Genomic DNA, 19,684 nt, shown 5'->3' on the forward strand with positions numbered 1-19,684 from the left:
GAAGGGAGCTGGCCTTTATACCTCCATAGTGGTCAGTGATTGGATGTGAGCTGTCTTCCTAGGGAAAGACATGACCTTGGGCAAATGTTTTCTTCAACCCAGGTAATCCCCAAGAAGGGCAGCACCCCCACAGCTAGAGGAGTAAGTCTTTCACTGCCCAAGGGGATCGGGGAGGCAGGTCACAGTGCCCACCTCATGAACAAAGTATTGAGCCCTGTTCATAAGTGTATAACCATTTTTTTACTGGATTGTTAGCCTTCTTTGTGTTGACTTATAGGAGGTTCTTTGGAGAAGGAAATGACAACTCACTCCAGTATTCTTGCCTGGGAAATCTCATGGACAGAGGAGTCTGGCAGGCTACAGTCCATGGAGTCCAAAGAGTCAGACACAACTGAGCAACTAAACAGCAACAGCATAGACGGTTCTACACCTTCTATGATATAGATTTAGAAGGTTCTTCTATGTCTATATTATAGGTAATAATGTTTCATTATATGTTACAAATATTTTCTCCCAGTTTGTAATTTTTATTTTTTCTTGTTAATGGTGTTTTTCAACATACAAAAGTTTTTAATTTTATGAAACTAAATCTCTTAGCCCTGCTTTAAATAGATCCTATGTCTTATTTAGGAAGGCCTTCACTACCCTCCAGATTGCAAAAGTTTATCTTATACTGTCTTTTAGCAGTTTTATAATTTTGTAGTTTTATGTTTTTAGCTTTAGTACACCAGGAAAATATATGTATTTTATAAATAATGAGCTGCTGTTGCTGTTTTGTTGTCCAGTCATATCCAGCTCTTTGAGACCCCATGAACTGTAGCCAGCCAGGCTCCTCTGTCCATGGAATTCTCCAGATCAAAATACTGGAGTGGATAGCCTTTCCCTTCTCCAGGGGATCTTCCCAATCCAGGTATCGAACCCAAGTCTCCCACACTGCAGGCAGATTCGTTACCTGCTGAGCCACAAGGGAAGTCCAAGAATACTGGAGTGGGTAGCCTATCCCTTCTCCAGCAGATCTTCCTGACCCAGGGCCAAGAAACCCCATATAAATAATGAGAGAAGGCTGTAATTTTATGTTTATCAAAATGGATCTCCAGTTGTCCCAGCTCCACTTATGAAACATCCCCACCTTTTCCCATTGACTTGAAGTGCCAGCTCAAAATACATACTAATCTCTTTTTGGATTCTCTGTTCTTTTGATCTACTTGCCAGTTCCTGCACCAAGATCAGAGCTGTTTTTGATAGTAACTTTAACTGATAGTATGTTTTCATACCTCCTTTTAGGGCAGGTCCAACTTCACTGTTCTTTACGTTCAAATATTTCTTGGTCTTTTTTGTATCTCTTGTCTTGGTGAAATTCATACTGTCTTACTTTCAAACTTTATATTCATTTGGGGGAAATTATCATACCCTATGGAACATGACAGGCTTCCCCAGTAGCTCAGCAGTAAAGAATCTGCCTGCAGTGCAGGAGACACAGATTTAATCCCTGGGTTGGAAAGATCCCTGGGAGGAGGGCATGGAAACCCAGTCTGGTATTCTTGCCTGGAGAATCTCATGGACAGAGGAGCCTGGTGGACTACAGTCCCTGAGGCCGTAGTCAGACACAACTGAAGTGACCTAGCACGCACACACACGGAACATGATATGTTTCTACTTTTATTCAAGGCTTCTTGTGTGTCCTTTAGTAAGATTTTACACTTTTCCTTATAGATCTCACATATTTCTTGCTTAAGTTTATTCTTAGTGTATTACAGTTGTTATTGTTTTATGAATGAGCTCTCTTGTAATTTAATTATATTAATTATTATTGATGTAGAGAAAAACTCTTATCCTGCTATTTTTGAACTCTGTTCCCAGATTTTTAGTTGACTATCTCAGGTTTTCCTAAATTGCTTTCCTTGTTGGTATTTATACAACTTATTTTCCATCTTACCACATTGACTAAGACCTCCAGAACAATGTAGAATTGTAGCATCCTTGCCTTGCTCCTCATATTTTTAAATGTTTCTAATATTCCACTTTTAAGTATAATGTCGGTTCTTGGATTCTTGTTAATATCCTTTTTGAAGTTAAAGATGTAACTGTCTCTACATAGCTTATCAAAAATTTTTACCAGGAATAGTAATTGGATTTTATTGGATGTTTTTATTAGCACCTATCAAAGTAATCACAGAGTTTTTTTCCTGTAATGAAGTGTAATAAATTAATAGATTTTCGTTAATAGAACAATCTTTATATTCCTGGAACCAATCCTCCTTGATATATGTTATATTTTTAATTAAATAACTTAATTTTAATTAAAATAATATATATCATAATAAACTGCTAAACTAAATTATAATAAACTGCTATTATAAGTTTATTAGCATTTAGTTTTTATCTGTTTTCAGAAATGAGATTATTTTGATGACTTAAATTTATGTGTTCTAATCTCATATTGGTGTCTGGATTATGCTACCCTAATGTAACTGAATTTGAAAACTTTTCATCTTTTCTTTAATTTCTTGAGCTAGTTATATGACAGACAAAATATACATTTCTTTAAGACTACAAATCATCCTTTACTCACTAAGCGGTATACTCCACCTCTTCTGCATTCTTGGACTTTTCCTTTTGCTGCGATAATTCCTTGTTAATTCTTTCAGAAACCAACAGTGAATGGTAAAAATTCTCAAAATTTCCATGTCTGAACAAGGTTTGTTTTGCCATCATTTGTGAATACTATTTTGATTGGGTATACAGATTTACAACTAAGTCTTAGAAAACTATAGCTGTGTTGTATTATACCATGCAGTATTAAAGACGAACTGTTAGTTTTCAACCTATTTCTCATTTTGTGTGAGTCACCTATTTAATCTCTGAACTCTAGAGGTTTTTAGGCTCAGAATTTTTTAAAATTTATTTCTCATTAAGTCTCTCAAAACTTAGCTGATCCTTTGAAGGTCTACATTTTTTTCAATTCCAGGATTTTTTCTTCTATTACTTTAAAAGTAATTTCTCTTTTTCATACTGTAAGTATTAAGATACTGGAATCTATAGACATCATCTTTCTGTTTCTTAACTTTTTTATTGTTCTCCATTCCTTTTTCCACATAGACACTGAATTATTTATATACTCATGGGCAACTTTCATGCTCAGTGAACATGAACTATTTCTAACTTTGCCTGAAAAAACCCAGTTAGGGAGATAGTTTAATGGAGAAAGGATCTACCATCCAAACTAGGACTTTTTGCTCTTTTTTGCTTCTCTGCATCAGTTCACCCCATTATTAGTGCAGATCAGTGAACAGGTAGTAACCTTCATGCATGATTTCAGATAATCTAGAGAAAGACATTTAAAAATAAAAAATGCAGTTCTAGGAAAACAGACATATTCATGTTGATGAGAGTGTCAATTGGTACAATTTCCTTGAAGGATAAGCATGCAACAGCTATCAAAGTTTTAAATAGACCCTGTTTAGATAGATTCCTATAATACATCTACAAATTTAATCTACACATAAACTAGAATAGCTACTCAAAGATTTATGTGCAAAAATATTCATTTCAGCTTCATTTTAGAAAAAAACTTGGAAACAGCATATATTCCCATCAATAGGAAACTGGATAAACATATTTAAAAGAGCCAAGATAGAGGCACCTGTACCAACATGGATAAATTTCTAAGACATCTTGTTGAGGAAAAATTCATGTTTCAAAAAGTGAAAATAACGTCTGTATTCTATAATATGCATTTGTATGTATGTAAATGTATAGATAAAGTTCTAGAAAGATATGCACAAGTTATCATCTCTGGAGAATGCAGTAAGTATGCAATTAGAGGTGGTGGTCAAAGAGAAATTTAGACTTGCCTGTAATATTACAGTGTTTTTCATTTTAGAGGTTTGGGCTGGGGCAGTTTAGTGGTTGCTTGTTTTTGTTTTTGCTTTTGTTTGGCTGTCAGGTCTTAGCTGCAGCATGCAGGCTCCTTGTTGCAGCACATGGATTTCTCTGTAGTTGTGGCATGCAGGCTTACTTGACTCTTGGCATGTGGGATCTTAGTTCTCCAACCAGAGGTTGACCCTTGAATCCCCTGCATTGAAAAGTAGATTCTTACTGGACCACCAGGAAAGTCCCTACAGTGTTCTGTAAAGATTTTATGTATATTTGTGTGTGTGTATTACTTGTGCAGTTTGAAATTAATTTTAAAAGAAGAATAAGATAGATCTACAAATAGCAATATGGAAAATATCCTAAATAAATGTTTAGAATAGTATGCAGAAGACTTTCACTTGGATAGGGAAAGAGTAAGGGGTTACACACATATATATAAATGATATGTAAATATGCATAAACTATCCCCAGAAGGATATACAAAAGCCTGGTAACATAGACCATCATGGGAAAGGGGACCTGGGTCACGGAGGGTCAAGATTTACTTTTCAGCGTTTTCTCTTGTGAACCATTTGAACTTTTTATTGTATGTGCACTTTTTAATTTTTTTTTCTTTTGTTCTGGAAGATCTGATTCATATATATGAATCAGATATGTGAACATAAACTTCTAGAATATTGGTCTAGAGATTGTTCATGCTCATGGCATTCTGAAATTGACTTCAAGATTAGCTCAAAATAAACCTATCACTTTTAAATATCCCAGGAGCCCGAGAACAAGGGTGATCATTCAAAGGTACGTATATACACTTCTCCCTGCATGATTCAAGAGCATCAGGAGACCCTGAAACGATTATCTGAAGTCTGGCAAAAGGTCTCTGAACAGGATGATCTAATACAGGAACTTCGAAATAAGCTAGCCTGCAGTAATGCTTTGGTAAGTGTCTCCTTTTGGAACATTTTCCCAAGAGACCCAAAATAAGGCCTTGAGTAAAGGGAGGAGGGGAAAGAATCACCTAAAGTAATCTCTTTGCCAGCACTCCTCACATGTCTTACATATACATGCCCCTGCCTCTTGTTGATGATATTCTCCTCGGTGTGTGTCCCCAACTCACACTAAGTCTGAGATTCTAAAGAGACTTAAAATCTCACTCAACAACCAAGGAGTCCATCAGCAAGGACACAGTTAAAGAGATTGAAAGAAATTATTAAAGAGACATCTATATTATGGAATAATATGCCAAGGAAAAGGATTAAGTAGATCTGTAAGGGCTGCATGGAAGGATATTTGTGGTATATTATTGAGAAAAAGTTTCAGAATCCTGTGTAGTGTCCAATCCAGCTTTTATTTTTTAAAGTCTTTGATCATAATATAGAAGTATATATCAGTGATCCCCAACCTTTTTGGCACCAGGGACCAGTTCCTGGAAGACAGTTTTTTCGCAGATGGGGGAGGGGTGGAGATGCTTTCGGGATGATCCGAGTATATTACATTTATTGTGCACTTTATTTCTATTACTATCACATCAGCTCCACCTCAGATCATCAGGCATTAGATCCTAGAAGTCGGGGACCCCTACTGTAAATTACCAACAGTGTTCCTCCTCCTTAGTAGAAGTGAGGAAGAGGAGAATAACTAAATAGGAGAGTCTCACTTCTTTTTTTTAAAGTATTTATTTATTTGGCTGTGCTGGGTCTTATTTGTGGTACACAGGATTTTCAGTTGCATCATGCAAACTTTTAGTTACAGCATGTGGGATCTAGTTCCCTGACCAGGATCAAACCCGGGCCCCCTGCATGAAGTTTTAGCCACTGGACCACCAGGAAAGTCCCTCACTTCTTATTTTTGATGCTTGGGTTCTATTTGAATTATTTTCAACAAACAAGAACTAAAGCTTCATTTTTTTTTATTTTTAAAAACATACATATTCACTCAATCCATAAGAAGCTTCCTTCTTTACTTCTTGAACTTTGAATCCTATCTTCTGAGAGATTCAGTACATCTTTCCACCACAGTCTCCATAGAACCTTCTTCTGCCTCATAAACTGGACCACACAGAGAGGATCAAGAGGGGGTCCAAAGTGTGGCGATTGATGGACTCGAGAAAAACCACTGTCTGTGCCTTAGTGAGCCTTGATATAAGACTGAAAACATAATTCTTTCTCCCTAGTTTATATAATATGAATTACACAATGCTGTAATAAACTTGGACTGACAAAGGAACACCTCGCAAAAATAGCAGTAGTAACAAGCCACTGTGTTGATGATCCAGCGTAACTGATTTGTGCTACATTGCAGGTTCTGGAGCGTGAAGAGGCTTTGATAAAATTACAAGCAGACTTTGCTTCCTATACAGCCACCCACCGACACCCCCCTAGTTCCTCAGAAGATTGTGAAGACATCAAAAAGGTGGGAGAAATTTGCCTATTTGTGCCTGATGGGATGGGCCGAGTTGGGTTTGATTCTGGGTTCTCCTTCTTGTTAAAATTTTTATACTACATTTTATATTTTATTCTATATTTGCCTCAGTTTGTTCAGCCCTGTCATAAGGATACTGTATATAATGTACCCAAGGAATGTGTCTGGCATGATTAGATTTTGAAATTGAATTTTGGCATTGCACCTATCTCTTCATTCATGTCCAACGGTATAGCTAAACAAGACAGAGACTCCTGTTGGCTTGTTAGATTCAAAAGAATCATCAAAAAAAAAAAAAAAGAATCATCCAGCCTTCTGGTTTCTGGCTGAAATTGAAAAGCAACAAATTTAGGGAAGATTATTAATTCAAATTCACTCCCTTTTTAAAAACTCTTATGTTTTCAAATTTCAAAGCCATCTCAAAAGTTGATTCAAATAATGAAAAAGCATTTAAGCCATATAAACAAATCGTAAGACTTGACCAACCAATACAATAGTGAAAACAAGGCAAGGGTCCCTTCTAGGAGATCTGAAGTCAGTCATGCCTGAGTTTGAGATGTAAAATAAAGCCAGCCACGTGAGGCCATGCCAGTGCTGAATACTGTGGTGGTAAAGGGAAGTGGCCTGGAAAATCCCATGGACGGAGGAGCCTGGTGGGCTGCGGTCCATGGGGTCGCTAAGAGTCAGACACAACTGAGCGACTTCTCTTTGACTTTTCACTTTCATGCCTTGGAGAAGGAAATGGCAACCCACTCTGGTGTTCTTGCCTGGAGAATCCCAGGGATGGGGGAGCCTGGTGGGCTGTCGTCTATGGGGTTGCACAGAGTCAGACACGACTGAAGTGACTCAGTAGCAGTAAAGGGAAGTGGCAGAGAGAGTCAACACACTTTAGCTCTCCAAGGGATCCCATGGTTGGGGAACAGAGATGCATCTTTTCCCAGGGCTTTCTATTTCCATAGAGTCTGAATGAACTTTGGAATTTCTCCTTGTATATCTGTCAACATATATTTTAAAGGTCAGTCCCATGTTATTCACATCCTGACATATAGCAAGATCTCATACACTCCATGTTTGAGAAATGTCTTTATTCCTCCCTCACTTTTTGATGTTTCATAATGGAAAAAATATCATGACATTAAACTGACCACCTTAACCATTTTTAAATGTGCAGTTAGTTGTGTTAAGTATATTCACATTATTGTGCGATAAATCTCTAGAACTTTCTCATCTTGCAAAACTGAAACTCTATCTCTACTAAACACAAATTCTTTAACAGTCCATTTTTTTAAGGTATAGATTTCTTCAAGAAATAGAATCCAGTTTCCCATACCATTTAATATATCCTACCCAAAGCCATTATGTAAATATTCTGTTAGGACTGAAACTACTCACATCTCACTTAGGGCCAGCCACCTCTCTTCCCTCACTTGGCCCTACAGGGCCCACAGCTAGGTCATACGGTGACTGCCCTGCATTTCTGCAGCTGCTCCCCTCAGCCCTCAGAGTGCGGCCCACCATCACTGTCAACTCTGAAACCACATAAACGATCTCCCCAGCATCCCATCATGCCCAGACAACTAATTGTTCCTCCTTGGTCACCGTCTCACTGAGGCTAACCTTATCCAACCTATTTAAAGTTGCAACACACCTCACCTCCACCCCATACACCTCCATTCCCCTTTTGCTGACCTGTTTCTTCCATGGGTTTCCCCGGTGGCTCAGTCGGTAAAGCGTCTGCCTGTAGTGCAGGAGACCCGGGTGTCAGCTTTTCATGTTTTCTGTAAGTCACTACTTTATGCTCTTTCTTTGTCTCACCCCACCGGAAGGTAAGCTCCCTGGGGCAAGAATTGGTGTCTGTGCTGTTTGTGGCACCCAGGATAGTGCCTGGCACACAGTAGTGCTTCATGAATGACACTGAGTATGGCAAGAAGGAAGGGGGGGGGGGGCTTTTATGCACATTCCATTCTGTGTGAGCAGGTGAAGTCGGCCATATCCTTTTTTTTTCTACTCTTTATTTTTTAATTGAGATGTAATTACATATAAGAAAAGTGTTAGTCACCCAGTCGTATCCGACTCTTTGTGACCCCACGGACTGTATCCCACCAGGCTCCTGTGTCCATGGAACTCTCCAGGCAAGAATACTGCAGTGGGTTGCCATTTCCTTCTCCAAACATACCAGAAAACTCTCCATTTAAAGTGTACAATCAGTGGTTTTTAGTATATTCACAAAGTGGGGCAACATCACCACTAATTTCAGAACATTTTCATCACTCCAAAGAAACCCATATTCATGAGCGATCACGGATCGCTCCCATCCTCCCCATCCTCCCCATCCTCCCCCCAACCCCGCCCCGCAACTACTCTTCTACTTTGTGTCCTTCCGGATTTGCATGTCTGGACCCTCGGCCTTCTAGGGAGCATTCTCCCCGCAGGTCCTCACCCCGCCCCGCTCTTCTTCCATCTGCCCAGATACTGAAGCACTTGCAAGAGCAGAAAGACAGCCAGTGCCTGCACGTGGAGGAGTACCAGAACCTCGTGAAGGATCTGCGCATGGAGCTAGAGTCAGTGTCAGAACAGAAGAAAAACATCATGAAGGGTAAACCGTGGGCCAGTGCGGAGGCGGGTGAGGGGAGCCCCGGAGGGCGGAGCGCCCCTCTGAGCAAGAAGCACTCTGTCTCCTCCCGCTGTAGACATGATGAAGCTGGAGCTGGACCTGCACGGGCTGCGGGAGGAGACATCTGCCCACGTGGAGAGGAAGGAGAAGGAGGTCATCATCATGCAGCGGCGGCTGCAGGAGCTGCAGACGCAGTTCACCGAGACCCAGAAGCTCGGTTTGAAGAAAGACAAGGTAAAGCGAGGAGGCTCCCTGATTGGAACCGCCAGATGGCAGGTGCGAGACTAGGCCTGGCGGGAGCCGGCTCTGCGGCTCTGCCATCCTCGGTGTTGCTTGGAGAGCACCGACGCATGCGCAGTGAGATTGCTGCGCTTTAGACGAGGGGAAGGACAAAGGAGGGCCAAGGGGATAGGGGGACCACGGGAATTGGGCGGTGGGGCGGGGTGGAATTCTGAGCTCTTCCTTGAAATTGCTCTTGGCACACTCCAGTATTCTTGCCTGGAGAATCCCAGAGACTGAGGAGTCTGGCAGGCTACAGTCCAGAGGGTCACAAAGAGTCAACATGACTGAGTGCCGAAGTACACATGCACTCTGGGCAACACATATATAAGGAATCTAGAAGGATGGTACTGATGAACCTATTTGCAGGGTAGCAGTGGAGACGCAAAGGAAACATATACCCATTTGAATGCAGGGTGCCAAAGAGTAGCAAAGAGAGAAAAGAAAGCCTTCCTCGGTGGTCAATGCAAAGAAATAGACGAAAACAATAGAATGGGAAAGACTAGAGATCTCTTCAAGAATACCAGAGATGCCAAGGGAACATTTCATGCAAAGATGGGCTCGATAAAGGACAGAAATGGTATGGACCTAACAGAAGCAGAAGATATTAAGAAGAGGTAGCAAGAATACACAGAAGAATTGTACAAAAAAGATCTTCACAACCCAGATAATCATGATGGTGTGATCACTCACCTAGAGCTAGACATCCTGGAATGCGAAGTCAAGTAGGCCTTAGGAAGCATCACTACGAACAAAACTAATGGAGGTGATGGAACTCCAGCTGAGGTTATTTCAAATCCTAAAAGATGATGCTGTGAAAGTGCTGCACTCAATATGCCAGCAAATTTGGAAAACTCAGCAGTGGCCACAGGACTGGAAAAGGTCAGTTTTCATCCCAATCCCAAAAGAAAGCAATGCCAAAGAATGTTCAAACTACGACACAATTGCACTCATCTCACACACTAGCAAGGTAATGCTCAAAATTCTCCAAGCCAGGCTTCAACAGTACATGAACCATGAAATTCCAGATGTTTAAGCTGGATTTAGAAAAGGCAGAGGAACCAGAGATCAAATTGCCAACATCCACTGGATCATTGAAAAAGCAGGAGAGTTCTACAAAAACATCTATTTCTGCTTTATTGACTATGCCAAACTCTTTGACTGTGTGAATCACAATACACTGTGGAAAATTCTGAAAGAGATGGGAATGCCAGACCACCTGACCTACCTCCTGAGAAATCTGTATGCAGGTCAAGAAGCAACAGTTAGAACTGGACATGGAACAACAGACTGGTTCCAAATAGGGAAAGGAGTACTCAAGGCTGTATATTGTCACCCTGCCTATTTAACTTATATGCAGAATACATCATGCAAAATGCCAGGCAAGATGAAGCACAAGCTGGAATCAAGATTGCTGGGAGAAAGATCAATAACCTCAGATATGCAGATGACACCACCCTTATGGCAGAAAGTGAAGAACTTAAAGAGCCTCTTGATGAAAGTGAAAGAGGAACGTTAAAAAGTTGCTTAAAACTCAACATTCAGAAAACTAAGATCATGGCATCTGGTCCTATCACTTCATGACAAATAGATGGGGAAACAGTGAGAGACTTTATTTTGGGGGGATCTCCAAAATCACTGCAGATGGTGAGTGCAGCCATGAACTTAAAAGACACTTGCTCCTTGGAAGAAAAGCTATAACCAACCTAGACAGCATATTGAAAAGCAGAGACATTACTTTGCCAACAAAGATCCATCTTGTCAAAGCTATGGTTTTTCCAGTAGTTATGTATGGATGTGAGAGTTGGACTATAAAGAAAGCTGAGTGCCGAAGGCTTTTAAACTGTGGTGTTGGAGAAGACTCTTGAGAGTCCCTTGGACTGCAAAGAGATCCAACCAGTCCATCCTAAAGAAATTAGTCCTGAATATTCATTGGAAGGACTGATGCCGAAGCTGAAACTTCAATACTTTGGCCACCTGATGTGAAGAACTGACTCCTTGGAAAAGACTGATGCTTTCCCCTGATGCTGGGAAAGATTTAACGCAGGAGGAGAAGGGGATGACAGAGGATGAGATGGTTGGTAGGCATCACTGACTCTATGGACATGAGTTGAGCAAGCTCCAGGAACTGGTGATGGACCAGAAAGCCTGGAGTGCTGCAATCCATGGGGTCACAAAGAATCGGACACAACTGAGCGACTAAACTGAACTGAGTGGAGACACAGCCATAGAGAACAGACTCAGACACAGTAGGGGAAGAAGAGGTGGGACGAATTGGGAGAGAAGCATGGAAACATATATACTACCATATGTAAAACAGATAGCCAGTGGGAATTTGTGGTAGTGACTCAGAGAGCTCAAACCAGCACTCTGTGACAACCTAGAGGGGTGGGATGGAGTGGGAGGTTGGAAGGAGGTTCAAGAAGCGGGGGACATATGTATATCGGTGACTAAATCACGTTGGTGTGTGGCAGAAACCAACACAATATTGTAAAGCAATTATCCTCCAATTAAAAATAAATTAAGTTTTTTAATGGAGATATTTGGAGAGATGACAACGGGAAGTGAGGAGTCTGAATAAGCATCTTTGAGTCACTCATATGTTCATTCAACAGATATTTTTGAATTTCTATGATGCACCAAGCACTCTTCAAGGCATGAAGAATATAATAAAACATATGCCATCCCTACTTTCATGGAGCTTGCGTTCTAGTCTATAGAGATAGACAACAAACAAGTAAAAAAAGTTACAATAAAATGTTAGGTACTAATGAATTCCTAAAACAACTTGGTGGCTGTTTTACCCAGGGTAGTCAGGGAAGGCCCTCTTTGTAAGGTGACATTTGGGCAGAAATTTGAATGAAGAAAGAAGGCCACCCAGGCTGAGATCCTGAAGAATATTCCAAGCAGAGGCAATAGCAAGGGCTGGCACCCTAAGGCGGGAGTGAGCTGAGAAGCAGAGCAAGTGTGGGGTGGCAAGAGGTAAAGTCAGACAGGTAGCCAAGTACCAGATCATGAGCATCCCCGGAGGTCTTTGTAAGGACTTTGGCCTTTTTCCATGTGAGGTGGACCCAGTGGAGGCTTTGAACAGAAGCATAACAAGATCTGGCTCGCATTTGTAAAAGCCCACCTCTGGCTGCTGTTCTCTGTAAGAGAATAGCCCTACAGGAGGCAGGGAGCCCAGGTGGAGGCTACTACAACATCCAGACAAGAGAAGACGGTGGCTCAAGGCGATGTCTAGCTGACTTGGCCCTGCTGCTCCTCAGGCCTCCATCAGCATTAACACTTCACTTTCTTCAGCTCCTCCAGGAGAAAGACGAAATGCTGCACGAGCTAGAGAAGGAACTGGCGCAGGTTCAGAACAACCTCGTGAAAAAGGAGATGGAGCTGGAGAAGCAGCAGTGCATGACAAACGAACTCGAAATCGCCATCCAGGAGGAGAGGCAGGACAAGTGCAAGGCCGAGTACGGGCACCTGCGGGCCGAGATCAAGAAGCTGAAGGAATGTCTCGAAGACGCCAAACAGCAGCAGAGGCTGGCTGGTGAGGCCCCCGGGCAAGCACTGGCCCCACTGCCCCCAACCCCCTGGAGCCCTCTCCACTGTCTCACTCCGGTCGCCGCAGGATCCCACCTCACCTCACAGCAGCTAGGGCCGCCCCCTATGCCCCTTCCTCACACTCCCTCTGGAGGCCCGCCACACAGCAGGTGCTTAGGCTGGGAAAGCAGACCGCCGCTCTCACATGCCCACGTTTTCTCGGCAGCCTCTCCTTTGCTCCACACGGGAGCACAGAGCTCTGCACCCTGCTTCTTTGCACCACACTCCTCTCCACCTTCTCTGGGACCTTTATCACACCACTCACTTCTTCCTTCCCTGCTTTTTAACTCTGTCTCTCCTTTTATGGCCTCCAAGCACATTCACTTAGAGTGTGGGTTATGTTCTTGCCCCTCTGCTGAAAGTGCTTCTCAGAGGTCACTAGTAACTTCCTGCCTTGGATATGGGTTGTTTGGGGGTGGTAAAAAAATGTCCTGGAATTATATGCTTATGGTCACACAACTTTGTCAGTCTAAGAGAAACCACTGCACTATACAATTTAACAGGATAAATGTTAAGTGAGCAATGTATCAATTGGGGGGAAAAAAATTCAAAGCTTGTGTCCTTCCTCACCCTCCTCTAACTCTGTGTATGTCCACGCCATTGGCCCCCACACCTCAGTGGTTGTTTCTTAGCTTTGGAGACACGACAGGTCCCTCGTTCTTCCACAGATCTGACCCTTTCTTCCACAGATCTCACCTTGTTTCGCTCCTGCCCTGACCCTGGTCACCCATCTCTAAGAGCCCACCCTCCACCGTCTCTCCCCTCCCTCTGCTGGTAAGCGCCTCTGCTCCTTGTGGCCGCATTCCTCTGCAGGCAACTCCAACACCTGGAGCCCCAGCCCTGACATGGCACCTACTCAGTCTTGTCTTTAGAAACTAGCTGCATCCACCTTCCCAACTAACCCAACATTCCCAAAGCTGAACCTACTCTCTCCCTTGTTAAAAAAAAAAAAAAATCCTCCTCCCTTCTGCTGGGTATATAATCATTTCCATAGTGACACCATCTTTCTTCCAGTATTCCAGGCCCAGAAAAAAAAAAGGAGAGAGGAGTGATATTTAATGTAGAAATGATAGGAGAAACAACAGGAAATGGGGAGGTATTTGGTGTTGAGAAACTCCAGTAAACAAATTATTTGTGTGCTTCTTCCTTCACACCCTGAAGTATGGACTTCCCTGGTGGCCGACGGTAAAGCGTCTGCCTACAATGCGGGAGACCTGGGTTCGATCCCTGGGTCAGGAAGATCCTCTGGAGAAGGAAACGGCAACCCACTCCAGTACTCTTGCCTGGAAAATCCCATGGACGGAGGCGCATAGTAGGCTACAGTCCATGGGGTCGCAAAGAGTCGGACACAATTGAGCGAATTCACTTCACTTCACTTCCTTCATACCCAGTGTAGACAAGGACGTGGGCTAAAAGAATATTACGAGATATCTTCCTCCATTCTAAGACATTCCACTTTTCCTAAAACATTCTTTCCTTTATGGCAGGTCCCTGCTCAATAACCCACTAAATCATGTCTAAATATTTCTCTCAGCCTTTTGACACTCTTCAAAACCCGCCTCGAGTCCATGCACTTAACTGTCTCCCACCATTCCTTCTCACTTTCCAGTTAAACTGGTATCTTCCCATGCTCTTCAGACATGCCCCCGCTTCCCTTCACTGTGTGTTTCCTCTAATAGTCCACCTCTACCCCCCACCAATAATTACCTTTCTGTTCCTTCTTCTAAGGCCAGGGCTCTACTTACCCACACTGATCTTGCTTCCTGAGTTCACAGTGTGAGTTTAACATTACTGTGTTCTCTACATCAGGTGAGCCAGGTACAGCTAGACTCCATGAGGTCAGGATTTGTCCCCAGTGACAGGGTGAGTCACAAAACAGATACTGAGCAATTTCTACCAATTTGTTTAACTTAACAAGAAGTTCATGGCTGGTGGGTAGGTTGAAGACAGATAGTTTAACCAAGCTCTTCAGGAGTGATAATGAAATAGAGAGAGAGGAGGACAGATTGGAAACTGAAGTAGGTCACAACATGAAGGAGCAGATTTTTTAAACTGGTCTCAGAAATCGGAGAGTCCAATCTTCACGCATACTCCTCTCACACGTGGACACGCCCCAGGGGTCATCTCCTGTCTTCTGCAGCTCAGCAAGCAGCCAACTACAAAGAAGAGGCCTTTATGGCAAATGACAACCTGGAGGACTGCCAGAGGAAGCTGCAAAGCTGTATTTGCCTGGAGAAGCAGAAGGCAGAGACCATCCAGGAGCTCCAGAGGGAGCTTCAGAAGTTGCAGAAGGATTCCTTGACAGCTGAGGAGGAGCTTGTACCCAGCAGGTATTGCAGGTCCACCTCCAGACAGAGGCTCTGTCCCCGGTGAGCCAGTTGGGCACCGTGGGCTGCTGCCCAGGAGTGGGGTAGCAAGCCCTGTTGCAGCTAGCTAGCCAACAGTCCACTGACACGGACCCTGAAGTCCAGCCACCTCTGTTTGTTTGTTTGTTTGTTTGTTGCCATTGTGCTTTAGGAAACGGATAGAGGAGCTGACGTTAGAATTCTCTGAGGTCACGAGAAGGCTTGACATTTCAGAGAAGGAAAAGAGGCAGCTTCAGAAGACACTGGCTGAGCAAGATGTAAAACTGAGTGAACAGCTAGATCATATAAACCACATTCAACACCAGGTAAGGAAGGCAAGCAAGTGGGCAGCTCAAGCACTGGCTCTGTTTAAAGCTAATTGCACAGCTCTTGGGAATTTCCCAGAAGTCCAATGGTTGGGACTCCCCTCTCTCACTGCTGAGGGACTGGGTTTAATCCCTGGTTGGAAGCTGCGATCCCACAAACCCAGCAGTGAGGCCAAAAAAAATTGCATCGTTCTTTATCTGGAAAGATGCTACCACCAATCCATTGCAAACTACTTGTCCAGAATTTGTGTTAGAATTGCCAAGCCAGCCAGTCAGCTCCAGTTCCAGCTAAGCTTAAAAACAAAAGGACAATAGTATTTCTTTTCCTAGGACTCAAAAGCTCTCCTTCTCAGTCAATTTAAATTTTTTAAAACTATTCTTTTTGTATTTTTCTACGATTTTTTAAAAATTTATTCAAAGAGGTTTTTATGTGGAAAGACTTGGTAAATAAATGAGACCTGTATCTATAAATAGAAAGTATATCTAATTGAACCAAAAAAATGTTGCTCAACCTGAGGGAATTTTTTATTATACATGCTAAATAACCAAGGAGTTGTCCTCATATTTATTTCAGTCATCTCTGGATTGGGTTTCCACCCGTCCCTGCCCAGCCAAATAGGGTGTCTAACACTGATTTTCAGCCCAGCGTTTGTTTTCTCAGAACAGGGAGCACGCCTCCTCCAAAAGCAATCTAGAAGAACAACTTCAGGAGGTAACCAAATTGCTGGAGGATAAAAAGGAGCAACTAAAAAAGAGCAAAGAGCAGCGGAAGTTAGTGGAGCAAGAGTTCGAGACATTCCGACTAGAAGGAAAAAGGAAAGAAAAGATGGTGAGGATAAATCTGGGAAGACTCAGGGTTAAGAATCCCAGGGTTGGACCCGAGCCCTGCATGGCCTAGCGGAATATAGAGGCTGAGGGTACTCAGACCTCAGGAGAAAAGGGAGGGAAGGTGAGAAAGATGGTGAAGGGGACAGAGAAGGCCTGAGATACACCAGGCACAGGGCAGAGCTGTGCCTGAGGGCAGAGGAGGAGGGGCTTCTTCGGGTGTCTGAAGTAACGCCTCCATTCTGGGTGTTATTCCTTAATCCGGGAGCAGTCCATAGAGAATATGAGAAAGATGGAGGAGGAGAATGATAACCTCAAGTCACAGGTAAAGAAATTTACTATACAACTGGACACCTCTCTCAGCCAACAAAACAGCACCCAGCAAGTCAACGAGGAGCTGACTAATAAGGTGAGTACACAGAAACCCCAAGGGGGTGAGATATTTAAGCTCTGTGACTCTTGACCCTTAAGTTGGCACCCAGCTCTTCTGCATCACAGAAATGCCACTAACTGCCCAGTCCATGGGCATTCTGGGGTGCCTGAGGCCTCACTTCTCTCCTGAAGTGGGGTATGCCTCCATCACCCACCTGCTGGCTAAGAAGGATCTCTTCCAGTTGTGGAAGGTCTTAATATCAGGTGAAGCCCCAAATCATCTGTGCTTTGGCATCAAGCCTTCCAGAGTTGCCTTTTAGACCAGAGTTGGGGGAACCCATTGTTTGGGGGCAATTTGCTAGGGAACACTTCCAGAAATAGTCCCAAAACACAAAAAAATGTGGTGGAAGGGGGACTTGATTCTATTTCATTACATGAATTAAAGACAAAAAGGAGTCACTGGCTCCTAATGTATGTGAGGCACTGTGTTCACATTCAGTTATCACGCTGATTGGCCATCTACTTAAGTCCTTGACATGGCTTCACTCTGCTGGTTTACAGAGGAGAGAAAGGCTGAGGCTCAAACTGACTCAATTAGTATGTGATGGGATGGAGCAGTATTTGAACCTGGATCATCTGGCTGTCTCACCAAACCTCTTTTTTCTCTTTACGAATGGCAATACTCCACCTTTCCGGCCAAGAAAAAAATACAGCATCTTTATTAGGTGGTCCCCTGAATTATAAATGAGAGACCAAGCAACTCTGATTCCTTGATTTAAAAAAAAAAAAATTCACCTTAAAATACTATGACTATTTTAAGTGTAAGAATAGCACTACCCAGTAGAACTTTCTGCGATGCTGGAAAAGTTCTATATTAGAGTTACTTGATACTACATGCACTAGCCATATGTGGCTATTGAGTGCTTGAAATATGGCTTAGTAGGACTGAGGAACTGAATTTGTAAGCTTAAGATTCACCAATTTTAGTTTCCTTTAAATGTCAATAGTCTCATGTGGCTAATGGCTGCATCTTAAACAGCAGAGGTCTGAGGCACTGATGTTTCTGGAGTTTTGTCTCTCCTCTAGTGTGATCCAGACTTGAGGTCTGAATCACGCAAATCCCCAAGGAACTGCTGTCAATATAAGGCATACTGCCTAAATATTTAATTTAGGCCTGTTATCACATTTGGGCTTCCCAAGTGATGCAAGTGGTAAAGAACCTGCCTGCCAATGCAGGAGACATAAGAGATGCAAGTTCAACTCCTGGATCGGGAAGATCCCCTGGAGGAGGGAACGGCAACCCACTCCAGTGTTCTTGCTTGGAGAATCCCATGGACAGAGGAGCCTGGTGGGCTATAGTCCATGGGGTCGCAAAGAGTCAGACATGACTGAGGCGACTTAGTACACATGTTATCACATTTGCCAAAAGAAAGTTAGTTATGTAAATATGCAGTCTGCAGCACTAATTTCAGAATTCCTTTGATGGAAATCCAGAGGGGGCTGGGTGTGTGTAAGCACGGTCCATTTTCTTAACACACGCCCCACATATATAATAGACCTTTTGAATCACTGGAAACAACCCTTAGAAAGAGGCTTAGTTTTGTGTTCTTAAACTGCATTTCCTTTCATCAGCAGTCCATATTTCAGTTTTAAACACACTGCCAGAACTACATGTTCAATTCATCCCTAGTATTGCCCAATGCAGTATTTCATTCAGTTTAAACAAGTCATTTGGTATATTTAGTGAGCGTCTATTTAGTGCGCCACGCCCTAAGCTCTGAGTGATGAAGAAAGCACACACAGTCCTGCATTCACGGTGCATTAGGTCCAGTGGATTATGTCAGGAACTGAGGCATCATGCACACAGCTGAAATGCTGCATCACATTCATAACGCAGAACTGAATTCCAGGTCAACCCTAATCCTAGCCCTAACCATGAGACAATTAGCTGTCAACAGAAACCATCCAGTTACGAATGTAGGACACGTGCTTGGTTGGCATGCACCAAAGCTGTGAAGTCTGGGAAAAAGACTTTTCATGTGCTTGCCACATCAGGGCCTAGTGCTTCCAATATTCCTTGTAGTGGGAGGATGTGCTAACTATTAATAGCAAGGAAGTTTGGGGAGAGGAGTGCAAAAGACTTTGGAAAGCAGCTTTTCCTCTTACAACAGTGAGGGGAAGTGAGCATTATCACAGACTGCTTGGCAAGCTGGTGCAGAGAGGAGAGAGACCTGTGGTTGTTTATCTTCTGTGAACACAGAGAATGCCTCTATGGCCAAGAACCCTGACAGTGATGTTCCCCCGCCCTAAAGATAACCACTCAGAAGGAGATCATAGCGAGTCTGAAGATTCAGCTGGACAAGGCTGGGGAGAAAGAGAAGCAGTACCTCCAGACCATGATCAGTAAGGACATCTATGAGGAGTTAAGCCGGAAGTCAGCCTGCTGCCAGGACGACCTCACACAAGCCCTGGAGAAGGTGGGCTACACCCTCTCATCTCCTAAGAGATGTGTGCTAAGTCACTTCAGTCATGTCTGACTCTGTGCGACCCTATGAACTGTAGCCTGCCACGTTTCTCAGTGCATGGGATTTTCTAGGCAAGAATACTGGAGTGGGTTGCCATGTCCTTCTCCAGGGTATCATCCCCACCCAGGGATCGAACCCATGTCTCCTAAGTCTCCTGCATTGGCAGGCAGAGTCTTTACCAACAGCGCCACCCATTCCAGGGCTGTTTAATATCAGAGTTTCCCCAGAAGCATGAGGTGCAGGAGTCGATTTCCTGCATGACCGGCTGTCACCAAGGCCATCTGCAAGCCCTTGCATCGGTAGGGATGTCTGTCCAGAGAAGGCTTGCTTCTTCTCAGTGAGGCTTTGGGGAAGAAGGGGATAGAGGTCAAATTGAGCAAGTCTTTGTGCCCATGGGTGACCCAGAGCAAGGTTTTCCCAATACCTGGGTTTTCAGGGAAATTCATGCCCTACCCCTGTGCTGATCACCCCTGGCTGATCAGTTTATAGAATTGGAAAGAGAGGAAATGG

General features: G+C 43.2%; 1 protein-coding gene across 1 annotated transcript in view; it reads left to right on the top strand.

Annotated features, from left to right (window-relative positions):
- PMFBP1 (polyamine modulated factor 1 binding protein 1) overlaps positions 1–19,684 on the top strand; it is a 40,480-nt gene that overhangs the window by 16,034 nt on the left and 4,762 nt on the right. Inside the window, exons 5-14 of the mRNA XM_069549918.1 lie at positions 4,642–4,812; positions 6,175–6,285; positions 8,764–8,890; positions 8,985–9,142; positions 12,488–12,728; positions 14,922–15,111; positions 15,299–15,452; positions 16,114–16,281; positions 16,549–16,686; positions 18,962–19,126. Of these exons, the coding sequence (XP_069406019.1) occupies positions 4,642–4,812; positions 6,175–6,285; positions 8,764–8,890; positions 8,985–9,142; positions 12,488–12,728; positions 14,922–15,111; positions 15,299–15,452; positions 16,114–16,281; positions 16,549–16,686; positions 18,962–19,126 (1,623 nt within the window). The remainder of the gene's footprint in view (positions 1–4,641; positions 4,813–6,174; positions 6,286–8,763; positions 8,891–8,984; positions 9,143–12,487; positions 12,729–14,921; positions 15,112–15,298; positions 15,453–16,113; positions 16,282–16,548; positions 16,687–18,961; positions 19,127–19,684) is intronic.

This window comes from Ovis canadensis, chromosome 14, assembly GCF_042477335.2.
Source record: "Ovis canadensis isolate MfBH-ARS-UI-01 breed Bighorn chromosome 14, ARS-UI_OviCan_v2, whole genome shotgun sequence".
Taxonomy (NCBI): domain Eukaryota; kingdom Metazoa; phylum Chordata; class Mammalia; order Artiodactyla; family Bovidae; genus Ovis; species Ovis canadensis.